This window comes from Triturus cristatus, chromosome 2_2 (genome assembly GCF_964204655.1).
Source record: "Triturus cristatus chromosome 2_2, aTriCri1.1, whole genome shotgun sequence".
NCBI lineage: Eukaryota > Metazoa > Chordata > Amphibia > Caudata > Salamandridae > Triturus > Triturus cristatus.
The window spans coordinates 513,760,961-513,780,315 of NC_140582.1; the positions used below are offsets into that span (position 1 = coordinate 513,760,961).

Below are 19,355 nucleotides of genomic sequence, written 5' to 3' on the forward strand. Positions count from 1 at the left end.
TTTAGAGAGAGAGACCAAGAGCGCCTCCCGTCGCGAGGCCGAGAGGCAGGAATCCGAGAGCGCAGTGTCATATACCGTTTGCAACTGAGGTACCAAAAGGGTGGCGTAAGCTTTGTAAAACTCTGCAGGGAGACCGTCCGGGGGTCCTTCCCGTAGTCAGAGCACGTATACCGGCCTGTATTTCTTCAGGGAATAACAGTTTGTCCAATTCTAGCCTTTGCTCGGGGGTAATGCGAGGGAGTTCGATTGTTGTAAGGTGCTGCTTTATTTCTGCCGGGGAGGACACAGCTATAGACTTGTATAGCCCCTGATAATGACATGTAAAGTCGCAGAGTATCTCAGCCAGGGCCGGACTGGGAACTGAAAGCAGCCCTGGCAAAATTTGGCAGACCAGCCCCCGTCCGGTGCGTAATGAGCGAGCGCGACTGCTACTAGGGAGGTTTGGGGGGGGTTCTCCCCCCCCCAGAAAAGTTTGGAAAACAACCGACCAAAATGGTGAATTTTACAGCACATTTTTCATTACATATTCAATTGTATCAACTTTCAAAGCATAGTAAATAGTAGATGATGACCTTCAAGAGCACCAGGTTACCCACCCAGTCATATGTACCCATAGACATTCTTTCAGAGAGCACCAAAAATAGGTACAAGTTGTAAATCAGAGAGAAGTACAAGTAAGACCAGCCCCTACATGGTGTGTAGCGAGCAAGCACAGTGAGCAACCACTACTAGGGGGAGTTTGGAGGGTTGAACTTGTCCCCCCCCAAGAAATTTGGGAGACAGAAAAAGCCAAAAGAAAAAGCATTTTTCAACACATTTTTCATTATATATTAGATTGTATTTACTTTTAAAGCATAGTAAATGACTACCTTAAGGAGCACCAACATACATAGTCATAAATCAGACATTCGTACCGAAAACACTAAAAAATGAAATGTCGAGCACGAAACATGAATTTAAATATAACCAATTTATTCTTCATATAAAATAGCATAAAGACATTTAAAAACGCACTTAACTTCAAACAATTGTGCAAAGGTTCAGAGTAAATAGTGTACAAGACAATGTGCAAACATTAACCCCTTCCCCGCTCATGACGGAACCACTCCGTCATGAGCCACGGTTGCCGTGCGCTCATGACGGAGCGGTTCTGTCATGCCGCGACTGTTGGCGGCCGCTCCGCCCACGCGGCGCTGTTTCCCCGCCTGTGCGGGGGGACAATGCAACTGGGCGGAGTCATGACGGAACCACTCCGTCATGAGCACAGCTCAACCGTGGCTCATGACGGAGTGGCTCCGTCATGAGCACAGCGCCACCGCGCTGCCCCCCCACACCCCCCAGCGCTGCGGCGGAATTCCCGCCGCAGCAAAGGGGTTAAATGATTTTTCTATCCTGAGTTTTGTAAACAGTGCTCAAATAAAGCATATTATGTAAAGTGCAACACTGCACAACATTATGATTGTGTGCATATTGACATTGTAAACAGTTAACATGACCTGCCTGTAGTAGCAAATCCTTAATATGAAACACTGTAAAAACATAATAACGTACTTCTTCTCAAACAAGTGATATATTCAATTGCACTTTGTATTAATTTGTGTCAAGAGGATGTTTCACAGATGAGATGTGGGAGCAAGTCCCCAAGCAACCACCCATGGGTTTTGATGTTACCTACTAACAAAGGTAGACCTAGATTTAAGACAAGCATAGGATTTTGTAGTGGATGTATATTACTTGTTGTTTCAGTGCAAAACCTATGCTAAACGTAATGCTCACAGCCTTTCACCATGGTACAAAGGTGTGTGCGTGGTGCAAAGCAGGCTCAAAGAGAGCCAACGCAAGGAGGTCAACTCTGGTTATTGCACTGCGATGTTTAATATTTATAAATGGCCCTCGAAATGTTGACGGTAACGTGCAAAAGTCAAATGCTTTTCATGTCCAGAGTGCAACCGTCAAAGAAAATATATTTTTTAAGTGCTCAGCTAAGAAATGTGGTAACTTAAGCTCACATTTTAAAGTGTTAACATTCCTTGCATCAATTTGCTTTTGGAGGCAAAAAGATCAATGATTTTCTCATTGCTAATTCGCATTAAAGCATCTTTTTCCACAGACATAAGCATAAAGGCTTCCAAACGTGACTGAGAGAGAGAATTACACAGCCTATTCAAGATGTACTTGAGCTTCGAAAAAGATCTTTCACAAGCCACCTGAGAGGAGGAAAGAGTCAATGCCAACTTATAGGCATTAAAGAGAGAAGAGTAGGCTTTACTGTACAGGTTATAACGCAATAATAAACTATAGCAGCAAGCAATACATCCCACATCTAATGCATGGGGCTTGGTTATATGGTATACAGAAACTGTTGAGATGTGTGCCTCGAGCATGCTTTGCACAATTTCATTTCCTAAACAGGGAATCCCACAGATTCAGGCAGCTATAACGTGGTAAATAGAGGATCACCCATTCTCTTGCAGACACATGTTATGAATTTCAAACATGTAAATAATTCCAACTCAAGAAATCTCAATAATTGGCTCCTTTTCAGTCGTGTACGTTTTCATTGGGAAGTATTATCATTAACACTAATATTATTTTTTGGGGTATCAGCATTAATAATGATGTCAGTGCCTTCTGTTCGGTTCTTTCTATCAGTCTATCTGCACATGCCCGGCGTCCACAAAAGTATCAACATAGCCTGAAATTATTTTTCTGAGCGCTTCTCAGAATTTGTTGAGAGACTGCACATGGTCGTGTGAGATCGCATGGGAGTGTTGGTGTCCAAGACAGAGTGAGAGGCCTCTCTCCAGTGCAGTTGTAAGAAATAGCATATTAAAGTTTCGGATCATGTGTCACGAATAGACTGCACAATGTTGAGTGATCATAACTCTTCAAGAGAGAGTGTTTCCTAGGACAGACTCAGAGAAACTGGACAGAAAATAAAATCTCAACAGAAGGAGAAACTGCTTCATTGAACAGAGTCAGACTGAGGCATGGTGTAAAACAGAATAAGATCACAACTGAAGAATAGAGTCCACTCCCTAGGACATGCTCAGAGATAGCACAGTACAGAGTGAAATTACAACCTGCAGATTACTTCCTGGGTAGGTGTAAAAGAGATTGAAATTGCATACATTGCTGCCCAGGACTCTTTAAGGGACCGTACTGTGATGATCACAACACCCTTCGGGCCACTCTTGATTTTTCAACAAAAAGTGCTATGCGTTTTAGGCTTTTTTTTTTTTTAACACCGTTTCAACGTCAACTTTACAGAATAAAAACTACATTCTGATTTTTTTATTTTGTACGTTGTCACACATTAAGCATGTGATGTCACACATGAGCACACAGGCCACTGAGCCCTTGAAAGTGTGGAAGTGTCACACATAAGCACCTAGGCACTGACCCAGGCCTGGTGGTCACACCAGGCCAGTAAGCATGCAAACGTCACACATAAGCACCCAGGCCAGTAAGCATGGAAGTGTCACACATGAGCCTCCAGGTCACGGAGGCCAGAAGCTATGGAAATAGCGCACATAAGCACCCAGGCCAGAAAGCATGGAAACGTCACACATAAGCACCAAGGCTGCCAGAAGGCATGGAAATGTCTCAAATGGCACCCTGGATAGAAAGCATGAAAAATTAACACAAAGACCCTGGCATGACACATGTGACAGTTGAGACCCGGAGGTATCATAGCGCTTTACATGAGGAATATCACTTGAGTGGGTGGCACAATAAGTGTTGCAAGCCCACTAGCAGCATTTAATGTACAGTCCCTGTGTATATGCAGAACCACATTTCTAGGGACTTACAAGTAAATTAAATTTGCCAATTCGGTGTCAGCCAATTTTACCAAGTTTGAAAGGAAAGAGTGCAAGCCCTTTAGTACTGGTTAGCGGACGGTGGTAAAGTGCACTGAGCCCTAAGAGCCAACAAAATTAGCCTTTTCTGATGTAATAAAGCAGATCAAACCGGATTTTAATTTGGGGGAATCGAGGCCAACAAGGACATATCTAACCATGTCTCAGCAGTCAGTATGAACAATATGTATCTAAAAACATTTTACATGTGCTAATGGCGCTGGGACTTTTTCTGTAGCTTCTCATTTTACGCCCAGCTGTTTCAACGCCTACAACGTGCACATCTGTAATTCACATGCAAACAGTGAACGGTCATTGGGGTGTGGGCGACATGCCGGAAGATATCGACTGGCTTCACAAGCTGTACCACACCCTGATCATGGAGAAGATCTCAGCTACAGTAAACCACAAGCCACAACAGTTTGAGAAGCAGTGGAGCCCCTGCTTGAATTTTCTCACAAATGCATTTTGAGAACTCTTGCCCGAAATATCTACGAGTGCTGCACCTCACAGACCTGGGTTACTGTGCAATGGTGTACATGGACCTGCTCCTAAAGGGCAAAATGGATCCTTTATCAAGCTTATGAGTGAACAGGACGTTTTTCTCGTTATCTCCTCCTACTTTCTCCCCCAAATTTCCATTATTCCCCCCTTTCCTTTCCCTCCTCTCCAGCATTTCCTGGCGTCACTGGGGATTTCGACATATGACACTGTCCTTGTAACCATAACATACAATTATCTCCTTTATCAGTACAATTTAGTGATCCTGTGCCGTGGAGGGGGGGGGGGGGAGGTCACAGTGGTGGGCATTTAGTGTGGTATGGTAAATCTGGTCCCATTCTCAACAGATCAGTATTACAATTATTCAGAGATAGCAACGAGATTGTTGAGCAGGCAATGCAATGCAAACTGTAATGGGAATGTTTTGAAAAGTTAGGTAGAAACTACAATGGGGAAGGCCGTTGTTATTTCTACGAGACTGCGTGTTTTCTGCTACTGTACGGTACCTGTACCAATCAATGCCTCTTAAGTGATGAATGTGATCTGGCCTCAGGCTCTCCTCCTTACTGCAGCATGATGTTCTATTATCATTTTGTAGTGGCAGGCCAAATGGAGTGAGTCAGTGTAAAATTGCTATAGATTTCGCGTATTTGTGTGATTACATATTTGATTGCCGGCCTCAGCGAGGTAGCAGTACTTGTGAGATAAAGAAAACAGCGCGGAAATAGAAGCCACTGTTTCGGGGGAGGTCGCAGATTATCTTGTTGAATCAATGCGCTGCTTCAGAATGTACAACCGCATAAAAAGCTGCACCGTATAGAAGTACGCGATCCCGGCTACTTGGAGAAGTGTCCAATAGCAATTGGTTTCATCATGACAAAGAAGTAATACCTTTCCTGGAAAGGTATTACTTCTTTCCTCCCCTTCAACACTGAAGCAAACAATTTTGGCTTTAACTTGCTGGTATAGTCACGCCCTGCCCCCACAAACCTCCCTCACTGCACCCACCAGCACGTCGCCACCTCCCTGAGTGTGTGTCTGTTTATGTGCGCCAGGGTCAGGAGGGAGAGTGTTGTTTGGCACATGGCTGCCAAGTGCTAACTCGCTAGCCAAGCCAATTGGGGCCGTTTCGGTTTCCTCACACAGCAAAAGAGCAGGCCCAAGCAGCAGGAGGCGACTTTCAAAAGAGGCACTGGCACTGAACACGCAAGTGCGCATTTTACCAGCGCAAACTCCTTTCTTGTGAAATCGGCCTGAAATCCGGAAAATTAAACAAAATATAGGTCATGATTCATGAACCAACTGAGCCAGCGCTTAGGGAACGCACCGAGGGCGACCTTCAACAGATGGAACTGATCAAGGGTACAAAGGCCCATTAGAGGTCAAAAGTTACATTGAAGAAGATGGTAGCAGCGCTAAGCCCTTTACTCTATAACCTGCACCATAAGATGTTAAATTACAATCCTATATCAGAATTGCGAATGATCCTGGAGCCCATAAGACACTTTTTGTAGGCTAGCTTCAAATTCTGTTTGCATTAGTTGGTGAAAACTTTATTAATAAGAACGTGCACGAGGGGCACACTTTGGAGTGCTTTTATAAAATGCTGCTCTCCCGAAAGATGTGATTTGTATAGTACTGTTTTTATGTAATGTATCCCCATAATGGTAGCGAGAGGAGAATGTTGCTGCAAGTGTGTGGCCCTAAAATAAACAGCATCTTAAAAGAAAAGCAGCTGCAACCTTTGACTTGCCTATGTCTGTGTTTCAATGCAATGCCCTCTTCTATGTTGAGGTCACTCGCCGATATGATGCTGAAATTACTGAGATAAGTAAAGGCATGTAAATATTGTGCGCAGCTCATCATCTTGTCGCTGTGTGCCTTGAATACGAAGAACACTTCCTTCAGCGAATACAAAATCAGGCACCGTGTTAGCAGCCGGATAAGGGCGCTGTCTCTCAGCACACAACATCGGTTATTTAGCGTGAATACTGACTGCACAATCACAATGACATCTAGATACAAGAAAATTCCATGTGCACCACACAATAATTTGACACCGAATTGAAACATCTAACCTAATTGAGGAAACCATGCGGACTACACTACAACAACAACAACCACCCTGATGTAAGGATTGAACGCGGCCCGACCAGGCTGACTGTCACGTGTTGGCAGTATGTTCTGTTGAACTCGGTAATCCACATGGCTCGGACTCCGTCCCAAAAATCAGACTTCAGGACAAAGGCTTTGTCCTGAACATGAGCTAAAAAAGGCCCCTCACGTTAGCCTAAGCGGGGCAAGTGCCAGAGCCCAGTGGCAACACCAGGCAGTGGCCAGTGGAAAACAAAACAAAAAGGACTCAGTTGTGTTAAAAAAATTAAAATGAAAACACTAGAAAGCCCTGTTGTCTGCTTCAAATATATTTTTCCGCACAAGCCCCAAGTTGGGGCTTGTGCTGAAAAATATATTTTAAGCAGACTTGCTGACCCCAACCTTCGCCCCAGTTACAGCCCCCCAAGAGTCAAACAGCACAACAGCGCCACCAAAGGGAGCACAGTCACACGTATCCACAGTGCTGCACTAGCATAGCCAGACTCTCGCAGGCACAGGCAGGCAGGGCAGGCAGCCACCCACCCACCACCACCTCGCTCCGGCAGCAGTGGACTCTGCCGGTGGAAGGAGAAACCAAAGGGTTGCCTGCAAAAGGGAGGTGTAGGTAGCAGGCCCGGCACCAGAAATTTTTGTTTGGGTGGGCCAAAGGTACATTCGGATGGGCCACTGCTGGCCTGATTTATCGCTTATATATCTAGCCAGGCCTGCTTCAGGGCCCTCCTTTTATCTCTCCTTAGTCTTACAATGTACAGTAAAACACACTCTTTTCCAAGTCTCTTTCTAAATGTTATCACTCTCAAAAAGTGCTTTTCTTCCATGTAATGTCCCTTTGATGGGAAGAGGAGGTTTCTAAGGTGGGAGTATCTAGCAAGTGACTCTACTCGGGCTCCCTCTGTGCGAGCCTTCATGGAGAAACCCTCTTCATTACTACCTCCACCTGACCCATGACTGTGCAGCGCACTCCCTTACAGACTTGATTATCGACTTTTCTACCACCCCTCTCCATTGCACCTTATCTCACAGCTGACCTTGGGACCCAGCCCCATATCAGGCACCATCGGGCTCCACTTTCATTATTCCCAGTAAAAACCAAAAGTAAAATCACCTTCAAACTTGAAACATTGAATATAGCAATAAATGTAATCAGCATGCATGTTAAAGTATGCTCAACAGTTGTACTAATCACCTGACTGTTAATTAAATGAACACAAACAGAAAGGCCATGACAGGGCCGGCTTTAGTGCTGGTACAAAAGTCTTTTTAACCTCTTTTTTGACCTCTTTCTCTGTAGATAACTTACCAACCACCCTCCAACAGTGCTCTTCATCTCTCCGTAGTCACTCCCCCTCATGCCCTCTTCCTCACACCCTAACTACCACCCTCCACCAGTACCTCTCATCTCTCTGTAGCTCCCACACCCCATGACCTCCTCCTCAGATTCCCTCACTGCTCCCTCCACCAGCGCCCCTCATCTGTCTGTAGTTCCCCCCACGCCCCACCCCATGACCTCCTCCTCGGATTACCTCACTGACACCCTCCACCAGTGCCCCTCATTTCTCTGTAGTTTCCCCTCCACCCCGTGACCTCCTCCTCGGATTCCCTCACTGCTCCCTCCACCAGCGCCCCTCACCTCTCTGTATTTTCCCCCCCACCCCATGACCACCTCCTCGGATTCCCTCACTGCCACCCTCCACCAGTGCCCCTCATCTCTCTGTAGTTCCCCTCCAGCCTGTGACCCACCTCCTCCTCAGATTCCCTCACTGCCACCCTCCACTAGTGCCCCTCATCTCTCTGTAGTTCCCCCTGCCCCATGACATCCTCCTCGGCTTCCCTCACTGCCACCCTCCATTAGTGCCCCTCATCTCTCTGTAGTTCCCCCACCTCATGACCTTCCTCCTCGGCTTCCCTCGCTGCCACTCTCCACTAGTGCCCCTCAGCTCTCTGTAGTTCCCCCCACCCCGTGACCTCCTCCTCTGACTCCCTCACTGCCACCCGCACCCTTCATCTCCCCGTAGCTCCCCCCCACCCCATGACCTCTTCCTGGTATTCCCTCACTGCCACCCTCCACTAGTGCCCCTCATGTCTCCGTTGCCCCTCTCTCATATCCATTCCATTAGTTGTATTGCGCTACTCATATGAGTGTAGGGTAGGGTGTCACAGTACTTTACATAGCACACATTATACAGAGACAATAAATCGGTTTACACGAAATGTCACATAAACTAATGAGAATTACAAGGTGTAGAAATCAATTCATCCATTCTGGTGGGTAATATATTTTATGGGGGTTTGGTCGGGAGAAGCACAACTCAGGATTTAAAGAGTACTCCAGTGGTCAGGGTTGGCTTTACTAATAAAAATGTATAACTGCCCAAACTCTTTTTAGTAACATTAGAATAATGAAAGAATGGAGAAGTTCTAACTACATCACAACACAAAAAAGCGAAGTTTGCATGCAGTTCTTTGATGACCGTTCATAGGTCACTGTCTTATGTTATGATAGCAACTTCTGAACTGCAAGTAACACAAGGATATCTGTGACAAAGGCGTAACCTACTGAACTATTCCCATACAATTCAGTTTATCTGCATTTAAAAACTACCAACAGACAAATGGTTGCTCTGCAGCAGCCAGCAGGATCGTAAAGACAAGAACCGTCTTGGTAGGTAGTCAGGGGCCGCCCAGGGCGCTAGTGCGCTGCCGCTACGCAGAACCGGCCGGGCCGGGGTGGGGGAAAGGCCTATACCCTTTGTTAATCCCGGCCCCTCGGCCCGGCCCACAGAAGTGCCAATTTTGCATGTTTGCTGATAATAAATAATTGCCTAAAGAGTGACACACTGACTCACCTCTGTGTGCAGCGGGCGGCGAGTCGACGACGGATGGACAGTCTCGGTACTAGAAATAAATTATGGGGTGCCCGCCCGTGCGTTCCCTGTCTTCTTAGTGGCTCAGCTGGCTGTTGTTCTGGAATGCTCCGTCCCCTCGGTCGTGGTCACGAGTCACGCGCACCTTTTGTTGGAACCCCAATGCGCATGTCACCACAAGGTGGGTGAACTGAAACTGCGCACACGCGGGGGCTGGCGCCGGCGGAGATTTCTGCGACTGCGCAAAGCGCGCGAGCGCGACCCGATGACCCACCCCCCAATATTAATGCAGGTGATTATAATAATAAATGATTGCAGGCGAATGCGGCGGCGCTGCCCAGGCAGTGTAGAGAGCCTGCGAGTGTGAACAGTGATGTGTGCGATATAATTGTGCTTTTTATGTCCCGCACCCACACGGAGAGAGTAGTGAGTGTCTTATGTTATCCAATTTATTTTCTTACAAACGCCGTCGTCGCGTCCGCGCGTCGGACCAAAAAAATCGGCCCCAGGAATGAAACCGGCCCCCTACCAAAAAAACAGCCCCCACCCCTGGCAGCCTACCGGGGGATTGCCCGGTGCCCGACATTGCCAGTCCGGGCCTGATCTCAGCTTGAGTATACAGTAGAGTGGTGCCTAGGAAGCGAATCACGGTGATGGGTAATCTGGCGTCATCCTGACGGACAAACCAGGTCAATAGGCGGCCCGCACGGTCCGTTGCGGTGTGTGACGGGCAGAGTGTGCCTTGTAGTTTAGGCATCTCAGCTTTTCCAGCAGGGAGGTGAGTTTCGCTCTTTTAGCTGCGAGTCGCGTTTGAATTGCTGGGGACTCCGCCACACTGGTTTTAAGCGAAGCAGCCCATGTTCTCTTTTTTTAAAGAGTTTTAAAAGATTTTCGCATACCCATTTGTACACAGAGGCAATAACCCCGAACAACCACTTTGAACGTGTCCCGCTCCAGGAGGCGTGAGGATGCTGTGTGCGCATTCTCGTTAAAGTAAGTGGCGATGGTGTAGCTCAAGGCCTCCCTAAATGGTAGGTCCTCCAAGGTCTCAGGTTGAAGACTCCATCTGGGGATGGCAGTCAGGGCCCTATCCTAGGACAACCGCAGGTACTGCGTGTTATGATCAGAATAAGTTCTACACATATGTGCCGTACCAGTTACCACCAGGGATATGTCGTTGGTGCAGACCATTCTGTCTAGCCTAACATGGAGGCAGTGGGAGCCCGAGTAGTAGGAATACACTTTATCTACTGGATAGCGCTACTGCTGGATATCCGCCAGGTTCCAGTGTGCCATCCACGTGTTCAGTGCTCTTACTGCCAGCACCGATGGGGCGCAGGGAAGCGGGGGAAGGAACAGTGAATCCCATGTCCAGTAAACAGTTAAAGACACCCCCCAGCAGCCAGGGCATCCCATGCCAACTGGAAAGCTGGCCTGTGAGGGAGTTGAGAAAAGAAAGTTTTCGGCGCATACAGGGACCCCAGGACTATGTGCCTGCCGTCCAGTCAACCCTCAATTAGCAGGTATCGGCCTTCAGGGTCAATGATCGTGTCCTCCGCGGCAAAGGGTGTGCCCGGCTTAATCCAGATTAGCATCCCTCAGAAGATGGTGTAGAAGTTCAAAAGATTGTTCTGGGCTCTTGTTCCACTCCCGTTGTGAAGATTTGTTTCTCCGGTGGTGTGGGATGGGTATGCTGAAGATGATGAGGACGTGGTTGGACCTGGTGACCAGTATGGGGTTGTCTACTGTGATAAAGCTGAGGCTGGTGAAGATGGGGCCGAGTAGGTGTCCAGCAACATGTGTGGGGTCCTTCAAATTGCAGAGTGAGTCCGGGGTTGGACAGGTCCTCCAGGATATTGGTCGTATTGGGATCTGTAAGTTCCCCCAGGTGGTATTTGAGGTCGCTGATAAGGATGGTGCTGGAGTCGAGAATCAGAACAGTAGACAGCTTAGGATGTAGTTGACAGCGATGCGAAGTTTGAAGGCCAAGTGCATACATCCAAGACGTGTTAACTTCTCCAAGTCGGTGTGCTGCTTGGTATATTTTAATTACTTCTAGAACTGCGATGAGAAATGTGTTGCTTTCATTCGGTAATTCCCTGTAAGTCTTTATGCCTCTTTATGTCTCCTTATGCTCCATGCATTTTGTCACTGTGTCTTTTGTTCTGCATGGAAACATTAAAGGGAGTTCTGGAGAGCAACCTTGTGTATCTCCATATATGAAAATATGTGTATTTTTTTAAAATACAGTTTTGAAATTGTGCGGGTTCCCATCTCTGGGATGACCTTACATAGAATACCTAGAGGACTATAATGAGGAATGGAAGAGTAAGTCTCATAATGATAACCTGGCTCAATCGGGTATTGGTTAAAATACATTAGAAAGTGTGGTTAGTAGATCGGCATGCCATACTTTTAAAAATAAAATGTGGTTGTTGTTGTATATACTACTTTGTGTCATATTTATTTGGTGTTCTACATAGAGTTAATTTAGATGTGCTTTATTTAGAGTTCGGAGAGCCCTATGTGCCATAAATAACCACATAATTGAAACCCCGAAAAATAAAACTTTGCACTAATGTGGAGAATGTTCATGTTTGCTTAAGGAAAAATGATTCAACATCTCATCTTTTGCGATTTTACATATGTCGAGCAAATGTGCAAAGAAGCTAACAACCCGATAGCATTAAACATCCAAGTCGAACCTTGTCTAATTCGTACTATAAAAGAGGTCTTTGGTAACTTTGGCTCTTAGATAACAAGAATCGCAAGTGTTTCAGTCCAACACACAGTAGTTCCCAATGATGTAAAATGTGTCATAATCAGTCCTTTCAATAAAAAAAATATATATATATATATATGCCAATTTACTGGTACCAATTTGTTAATTTTAGGCACCCACTGCAGTCTTAAATGCTTTTAGGTGCTAAGGACTAATTTAATAAAATAAGAAAAAAATTTAAGGATCACCAGAATGTTATGTAATTTACACCATCAACAGGTCACTCATTAAATAAGAATTTTTTGAGTATTTTCTGACAGCTCATCCGATTAACCGTTCCAGAATCGTGGCTTGCTCATTACAGACACAACTCTACCTCCTCTTTTTAAGCTGGGCCATGGAGAGTGAGTTTCAAGAGTCTGGGCACCCCTTAAATGGTGCCACCTTTTAACCAAAGATGTAGCTTCCATTGCTGCAGCAAACACAGTGGCATTCGGGCCCACTGAACCCTGATTATTAATGTACTTTATCATTTAAATAGCAGCCGGGCGGAGGAGTTTCCTTCTTTGCACTAGTGCCCATGACACACTGGCTATGCTACTGTTTCCAGCAAATCAGAATTGACTTCCTCGCTTTGATTGGGAATCACCTCTCATGCTAATTCCCATAGGGAACTCTATTTGTATCCTTTATATTCAATATCCATATGAGACTTCTTCCCAGGTTCTTTTTCATCATCCCCTACAGTTTTGCATGTATACAAAACAAAATCAAATTGCATATGCGTAAGGGCACCACAAAAAACACCTGAAGAACACCGTAAGTCTTACATTCATTTGACTTGAGGCATTAGGGACCATCCCAGCTAAAGCATAAAAAACCTTGGAGTTTGTTCAGTGCATAACTGTCTTTTCCTCATCAAATGACTGCAATAGTTCTCATTTTGCTGAGAAGGTTCCCCCTGCTGCTTCAGTTACCTCACCACATTGATTTGAGAGGGACCTTGGTTTGGTTGAGGCTTTATTACTGCAATATTGTCCAAGAATGAGATCGTAAAACTCTAGAGACGGCATAACACAGCAGCCAGATTTTGTCTTAACCTAAAAAAGATCACTCTGACACTCGGAGACATGTACTGCCTGCTGGTGGCTCACAGAATAAAGTTAAATGTGTAAGTACTAGCAAACTTGATCTGATTTGAAAATGGGATCAGCATCTCTAATACTTCATTGTGTCAAGACTTTCCATCACCTGGAAAGGGGTTTGCTTAAATCAGTAACTGCTTCTAACAGTCCTCAGTGCTGCAATGTGGACACATATATCAGTAGCAAGTTGTTACAGAACAAGTTGTTACATTTTGCTGTAAGTGTTGCAAGTGAGCTTATGCATACAACTTCTAGTTTACCTTCAGTGTACAGGGTTTTTGTAATCCTAGGGTGTTTTTCTGTACTTGTTTTTGCATTTTTGTGTGTTGATGGGTTCTTCTATTTAATGTTGGTAGTAATTGTTTTAATATGAAACAGTGAAATGCCCTTTCTGTTTTTGTTTTTTGAAATTCCAAACATTGTTTTTTAATTTCGAAATATACAGACGTCTTTGTTTGTTTTCTTATCGAGCTGAAACAATACTTGATAAATCTAATTTGTTTTATTAGTGACTTACTTGTAAGAGGAACTTTAGCGTTAAGAACTAATATTTTTTCCTCTTATTGTAGGATTTTGTTATTTGTATTGAAATGTTCCTTGCTGCTATCGCTCATCACTATAGTTTTAGCTACAAACCTTATATCCAAGAGGCAGAGGAAGGGTCATGCTTTGACTCTTTTCTGGCAATGTGGGATATCTCAGATCTTCGAGCAGATATATCGGAGCAAGTGCGGAATGTGGGTAAGTACTGACTGAACTATACTAACAGTTATTGAAATCTTTTAAATGTGTTTCCATCCCATATTTTCATAAGGGAAAATTTAATATATTCTTTTGTTTCACTTTATTTTATTTAATGTAAAAGCCAAATTTAATACTGACAAATACGTCTTTGCCTGATCTGTTTTTATAAGATTTACTGATCAGGTTTCAAGTACCTCTCCTAGAACACCAATTATTTACTTGTCAGCATTACAAGGACCAAACTACTTTTTGGAAATTAGTTTGACTATCTAGGCCTACTTGTCACACTGCAAGCCTTATCACGTTGCTTTTCACCAGATTATTATCAAGCTTTTCTGTAATATTAAAAGTGATGCATTTGATTTTTTGTGGTTTATTTTTTTTAGGGAGAACTGTTCTTGGTCAACCAAGGAAGATGTTTTTTCATGAAGATCTTGATCAAAATGAGCACACAAGTTTGCTTTCTTCATCCACACAAGATCCCATTTCTGCAACCTGTTCTGTACCACCTTCGCCTTTAGGTCTCTACCAAGGATTTGGGCAAACTGTAACACCTCTGACCACACCTACAACTATAGAAGTCCCAGATGGAATCTATAGTTCTCAAACTGCAGATAAAGATTTAAAGGAGGCAACCCAAACAGAAACGGATGACTCTAAAGACCATACAAGCATACACATAACGTCTGAAGTGCAAAAGTGAACTTTGTTTTGTGGTATGATCAAGGGATGTTTTCTGTAATGGGTTCCTCTGCTATGTAGATTCCATTCCACATCTGTGAATAATATAATATATGTTTAATATATGAATTTTTGAAGGGAGCTTGTAGGTGAAGCTGAAGCCCTACTGCTCCCCCCAACCATACAAATTGTAAAGTTGATGCTAAAGTAACCTGCCTATCTGTTTGCACCCTTTATTTTTATGTTGTAAATGGTAAACACTTCGCATATGGCTATTTTCGTGACATCATCTCTGCTCTGCTTTCGACCCAGACCCTGATTAAACCAATAAGCACAAGGTATTTCCATTTGAAAACTTCACAAAATTACCTACATTTTTTGTTGCATGGAATAGAATTGGACATTACCTTCAAACTATGACACCCATTTGATTACAAGGTATTGGGATTTTCTTAGCCCAGAACCTCTATATATTTATGTATATCACCGCAGGGAAATCCTGACTTTTATTTTCAAATAGTCTCAATGCCTCCTGAAATTATCTCACCTCAAATATATTTACCATATTACTCTTCTATCCCCTGCTCAATACATCCAAGTAGTACATTTACATGGGCTTGCCAACTTTTTCCCTCCGTGGAAGTCAATATCAATGGGTAAGAATCGATATTGCTGATTCTTCCAGACAAAAGAGAGTTCTTAATGATACTAGAAGTGACTAGAATACATATGATTTTTGTTTAAATCCCATGAACATCTAAAGTCATCTGCTCTTGAATTCAATCTTTTCTGTCTAGTCGAAGATAAGAAATGGCTTTGCATAGCTAATGAGCCCTTCTAGTCAAGCTGGTTTTCATCTGCTACCTCACTAACTTTTTCAGTCGGAATGTTATTCATGTCTGTTCACTTTCTTGTATTCTGTTCCAGACTCCCACTTATCGTCAGATGATTGGCTTTAAAGAATTTGGGACTTGCCAGTAACATTTCGCCAACACTATTTCCGCACCTATTGGTAACTAACTCCACTCTTCCTATGCACTCACGCTAGCTACATGCTTGATGTTTAATTCATCTTAATAATGAAATTAGATATGATATTTAGTGGTGGACAGACTTCTTCAGAATCTGGAGGTTTGGGCATGTGTTTCTTAGAAGCAGAAAATAAAAGTTAACTGTTCTTCCAAGATAGACATGCCTCCCCAGGAAAAGCCTCTTGGGTTAGCATTCAGTTCAGTCTAGCAGGTGCACAGCTGGGGCCAAACTTGCCAAAAGATGCTGCCCATCCATGGCCATGCTAAAATGATCTTGAAGCATGAGTAATGCCAGGCTTCTCGAACCCAACTTTGCTCAAGCTGCTACAGTTTACAATGTAATAAGTGCAGGTATTTATCTGGTTCCTTCCAGAAAACCAAACTCTAGTTTGAGATCACCTAATCTGGCATCAAAAGCCTGGGCATTGAGGTCATTGGAACCAAGCTCATGCACTGGCATGGTGTGCAGGCCCAGCTGTTCCTGGGAGGGCAATTTGGGGTCCCAATCCAGCATCTGCTGTGTGCAAAGTGACTATTCCAACCAGGAGAGCTCAACATTGACATTGGGTGACCAGATGTGTCGGATTCCTCAGTCAACAACTTTATTCCTACTTTGAGTTTATTACAGCCATATTTGGGAGGTTTCTCTGACATACCGCCAAATGTTTGATTTCCAAGCCATGTCTCTCGCCATGGAAACTGCAGACCATTTTCTATGTGGATTTACTGGTACAGAGGCCTTTGAGTGTAAAGAACCTGAACTTGATTTTTAGTATCAGGATGGTAGAGCGGAACCAGAGAGTAACTGGGAATTCTATGGGGCCAGCTCCATGTTCTCTTCAGTGTTCTACTCTAAATTGTCTCGAGCTGAGATGGACTGACTTAGTTTTGTACTGTCCAGTAGGAAGTAGAGCTCAAGATGCAGTTATAAGACAGAGGAACCTACATGTTTCTAGGATGTTTGTCTCTGACACTCCTGAGTCTTCATATTTGTCATTTTTAGGGATTGTATGTTTCTTGGACACATGCTACTATACGAATTCGTAGCATTTTCGGGCTCCTTTAACAACCTGTGCCTCCAGAGGTAAAAAAAAAAATATGCTGGGAGATTGAATCCAATGTTGTCTTTAATGGTGGCAGTCACATCTTGGGTTCTAAAATTTTCGACATTTAAAAGCAATTCTTGAAACTGCACCAGTGTGCAAAGGCACCGAGAAATGGATAGTTAGGGTACCTTTATGAACTCACCAATGCAGATAAACTACTGGCTTAGGCAGTAGAGGTAGATTTTCTTGAATATATCCCAGAAGATGGCCATCAGGAACTTGGGACTGTTTTAGGGGGTGAAGTAAGGCTGCTTCTAGCTGGGCCTCTTGACGTTTGGTGAACCTTCATGATTTGTCGGTTAAAGATTTAACACAAGCACTCAGTTATTGAAAGATACACCACTGACTGTTGGGTTGGGTCCTGAAGTCTATGTGAAAATCTTAAGTATCTACCATCTGATGAAATGATGGGGAGGAGAGCAAAACCTCTGAAGAGTCTAAGTGATACCTATGCAGACAAAGGGATGAGTTCTTGGCAGAAAATACTGTTCCCCAGATTGAAGCGTAGAGGGAGTTAAAAGCCATTCTTTCAAACTCGTCTGTGACCTCAGCACTAATCCATCACAGTGCCACCTCAAATCCCTTGGACACAGATACGCTGAGCAGAAAGAGACATAGAGGGCTGTACCCAATGCCCCCTAGAACTAACCAAAGCCTTCTCCAATTCCTTTAACTCTACCAACGTGGAAGGTTAATGATTTAACACTCCATGCTGACAAGCACTCAAATATGTACTGAAGGTTCATGATTGGAAGACAGCTCATTCAGAAACCTCTGTTCTTGCCACTAGCATGAAACCGTTTCTGTGAATGTATCTCAAAATAATCTTGCACTTAATAGTTCTTATGTGTTGAGGTTCTATAAACAGGGGCAAGAAGACAGTTCTTTCATTCCTCACACCAGGATTCACTTTGTAAACTTATCTGGATTAATTTAGTGAATATAAAATTTCGGTGGCAATCGTCGCTTCTCTTGTTTAACCCACAGATTCACATAGAACACCCTCCTTGCGCTCATGCAATGTAATTCTTCCTAGTAGCATTCAATAGGCACGGGATTAGACTCCTGCAAGTGTTTCTGGACATCCAGTCTCTCCAGCTATAGTGTCAACTGTAAAATCTAAACACTATCAGAAGTCCCCTCCTTAAGGATATCCATGAATACAATCTAAAACTGCTCCCTTTATGGGTGTTGGTCCCACTGGTTGCTGATGAACCGTACAGCTATTCTAAGTTGAGATGCTGACTGTACAACTATCTGTGCAGTAGCTTTGGTCACCTAAGGAGATAGAGTGATTTCCATCCCAAATTACCTTGGTGCAGTCAAGCGTGTGCTGCAGTCTTTTCTGCTACTGTCATGGACGCAATGGCAGCATACTACTTACAGAAACAGAAAGACACTTATTACCTTTTGAACAATTTGCTGTTTGTGGTATGAGGCGATCCCTATCAGAATGCGTGTCACAACAGAATACTTTATTACAAGAAAAAACTGGAATAGGCAGATTTACTTAGCAGGCCGCCTCACAGCTCGAATAGTAATGTATTAATCCCAAAAGTATTAAACAACTTTTTGCTTTGGCTGTTGAATGCGCACTTCAGCTCCTCCCTTGTGCCCGAATGACACGTGCAGAATGTTATATGCCTATTATTTGTTGCCTGCAATGTATATCACACACATCTGGTATTCAGAAATCCACCTTTACAGGGGGCTGTTCTGCAGAACTACATTGAAGCTCAGAAGGAAGCCAGTATTCTTAAGAGGACAAGTATGGAGTATTCTTTCCGATACTTTGCCGGAGATACTAATCCTATTATGTTTTCTGTTGATAAGTGTTTCCATTCTCTTTCCAAAAAGGTAACAGTGGGGAAAATACACGAGGGAATTAATTTTCTTGACGTGGGTCACAGTAGCTATTTCTTACGCAAGCAGTGTCTGTGATACTTACACTCCACCAATTGTATGAGCCTGTGACTTATGAAACAGAAGTTGTGGTAGCCCGGTAGTGTCATAATTTGCTTATGTGATATTAGTAGAACTTAATTTTGTTGGAGTCATCCTTTCTAACATTAGCAAACCTTACCTTGGATAGTAACATAATATGCCAGTTAAGTAGAAACCACGTATGTTTCTACAATAAAGCTACTTTATAAACAGTGCCTCCATGATTTCAGGGTTGGAAACACAAGGATGAATGTAAAAGGGCAGTTTATGTTATTATGGAAAGCAAGGAGTGTCTTAATAGCTGCATGAAAGAAGTATAGCAAAGGTCAATCTTAGTTAGACTGCAGACATTTTTAGTTACTGCACATTTGTTAAAATTCAAAGAACCATGTAAAAGTGATTTATATTTTTTTGTATATTTGTTTGTTTATGAGTGCATCTGTCATCCCACTTGGGGTATCTAGGCACTTAAACAGGTCATAAATAGATGTATGCTCCAGTTGCCAGTAGACAAGGGAAAAAAACTGGTCTCGAGTCTCCTCCTCAATCACAGGTGGTAGGCTTTGTCCTCGAGTGAATCTGGGAGCACGTTCCAGTTTTGAGCGGCTTTGACTCTTGATAACTCATTTTGAAGAAAGGATG

General features: G+C 43.8%; 1 protein-coding gene across 2 annotated transcripts in view; it reads left to right on the top strand.

Annotated features, from left to right (window-relative positions):
• TMEM184C (transmembrane protein 184C) overlaps positions 1-18,923 on the top strand; it is a 265,505-nt gene extending 246,582 nt beyond the window's left edge. The window contains exons 9-10 of one of the 2 annotated variants that reach the window (XM_085641631.1): positions 13,777-13,948; positions 14,338-18,914. In XM_085641631.1, coding sequence (XP_085497757.1) covers positions 13,777-13,948; positions 14,338-14,654 — 489 coding nt within the window. In that variant the 3' untranslated portion in view covers positions 14,655-18,914. Of the gene's footprint in view, positions 1-13,776; positions 13,949-14,337 lie in introns of both variants that reach the window. The other variant, XM_085641630.1, reaches the window with a different exon arrangement.
• Positions 18,924-19,355: the final 432 nt, after the last annotated feature.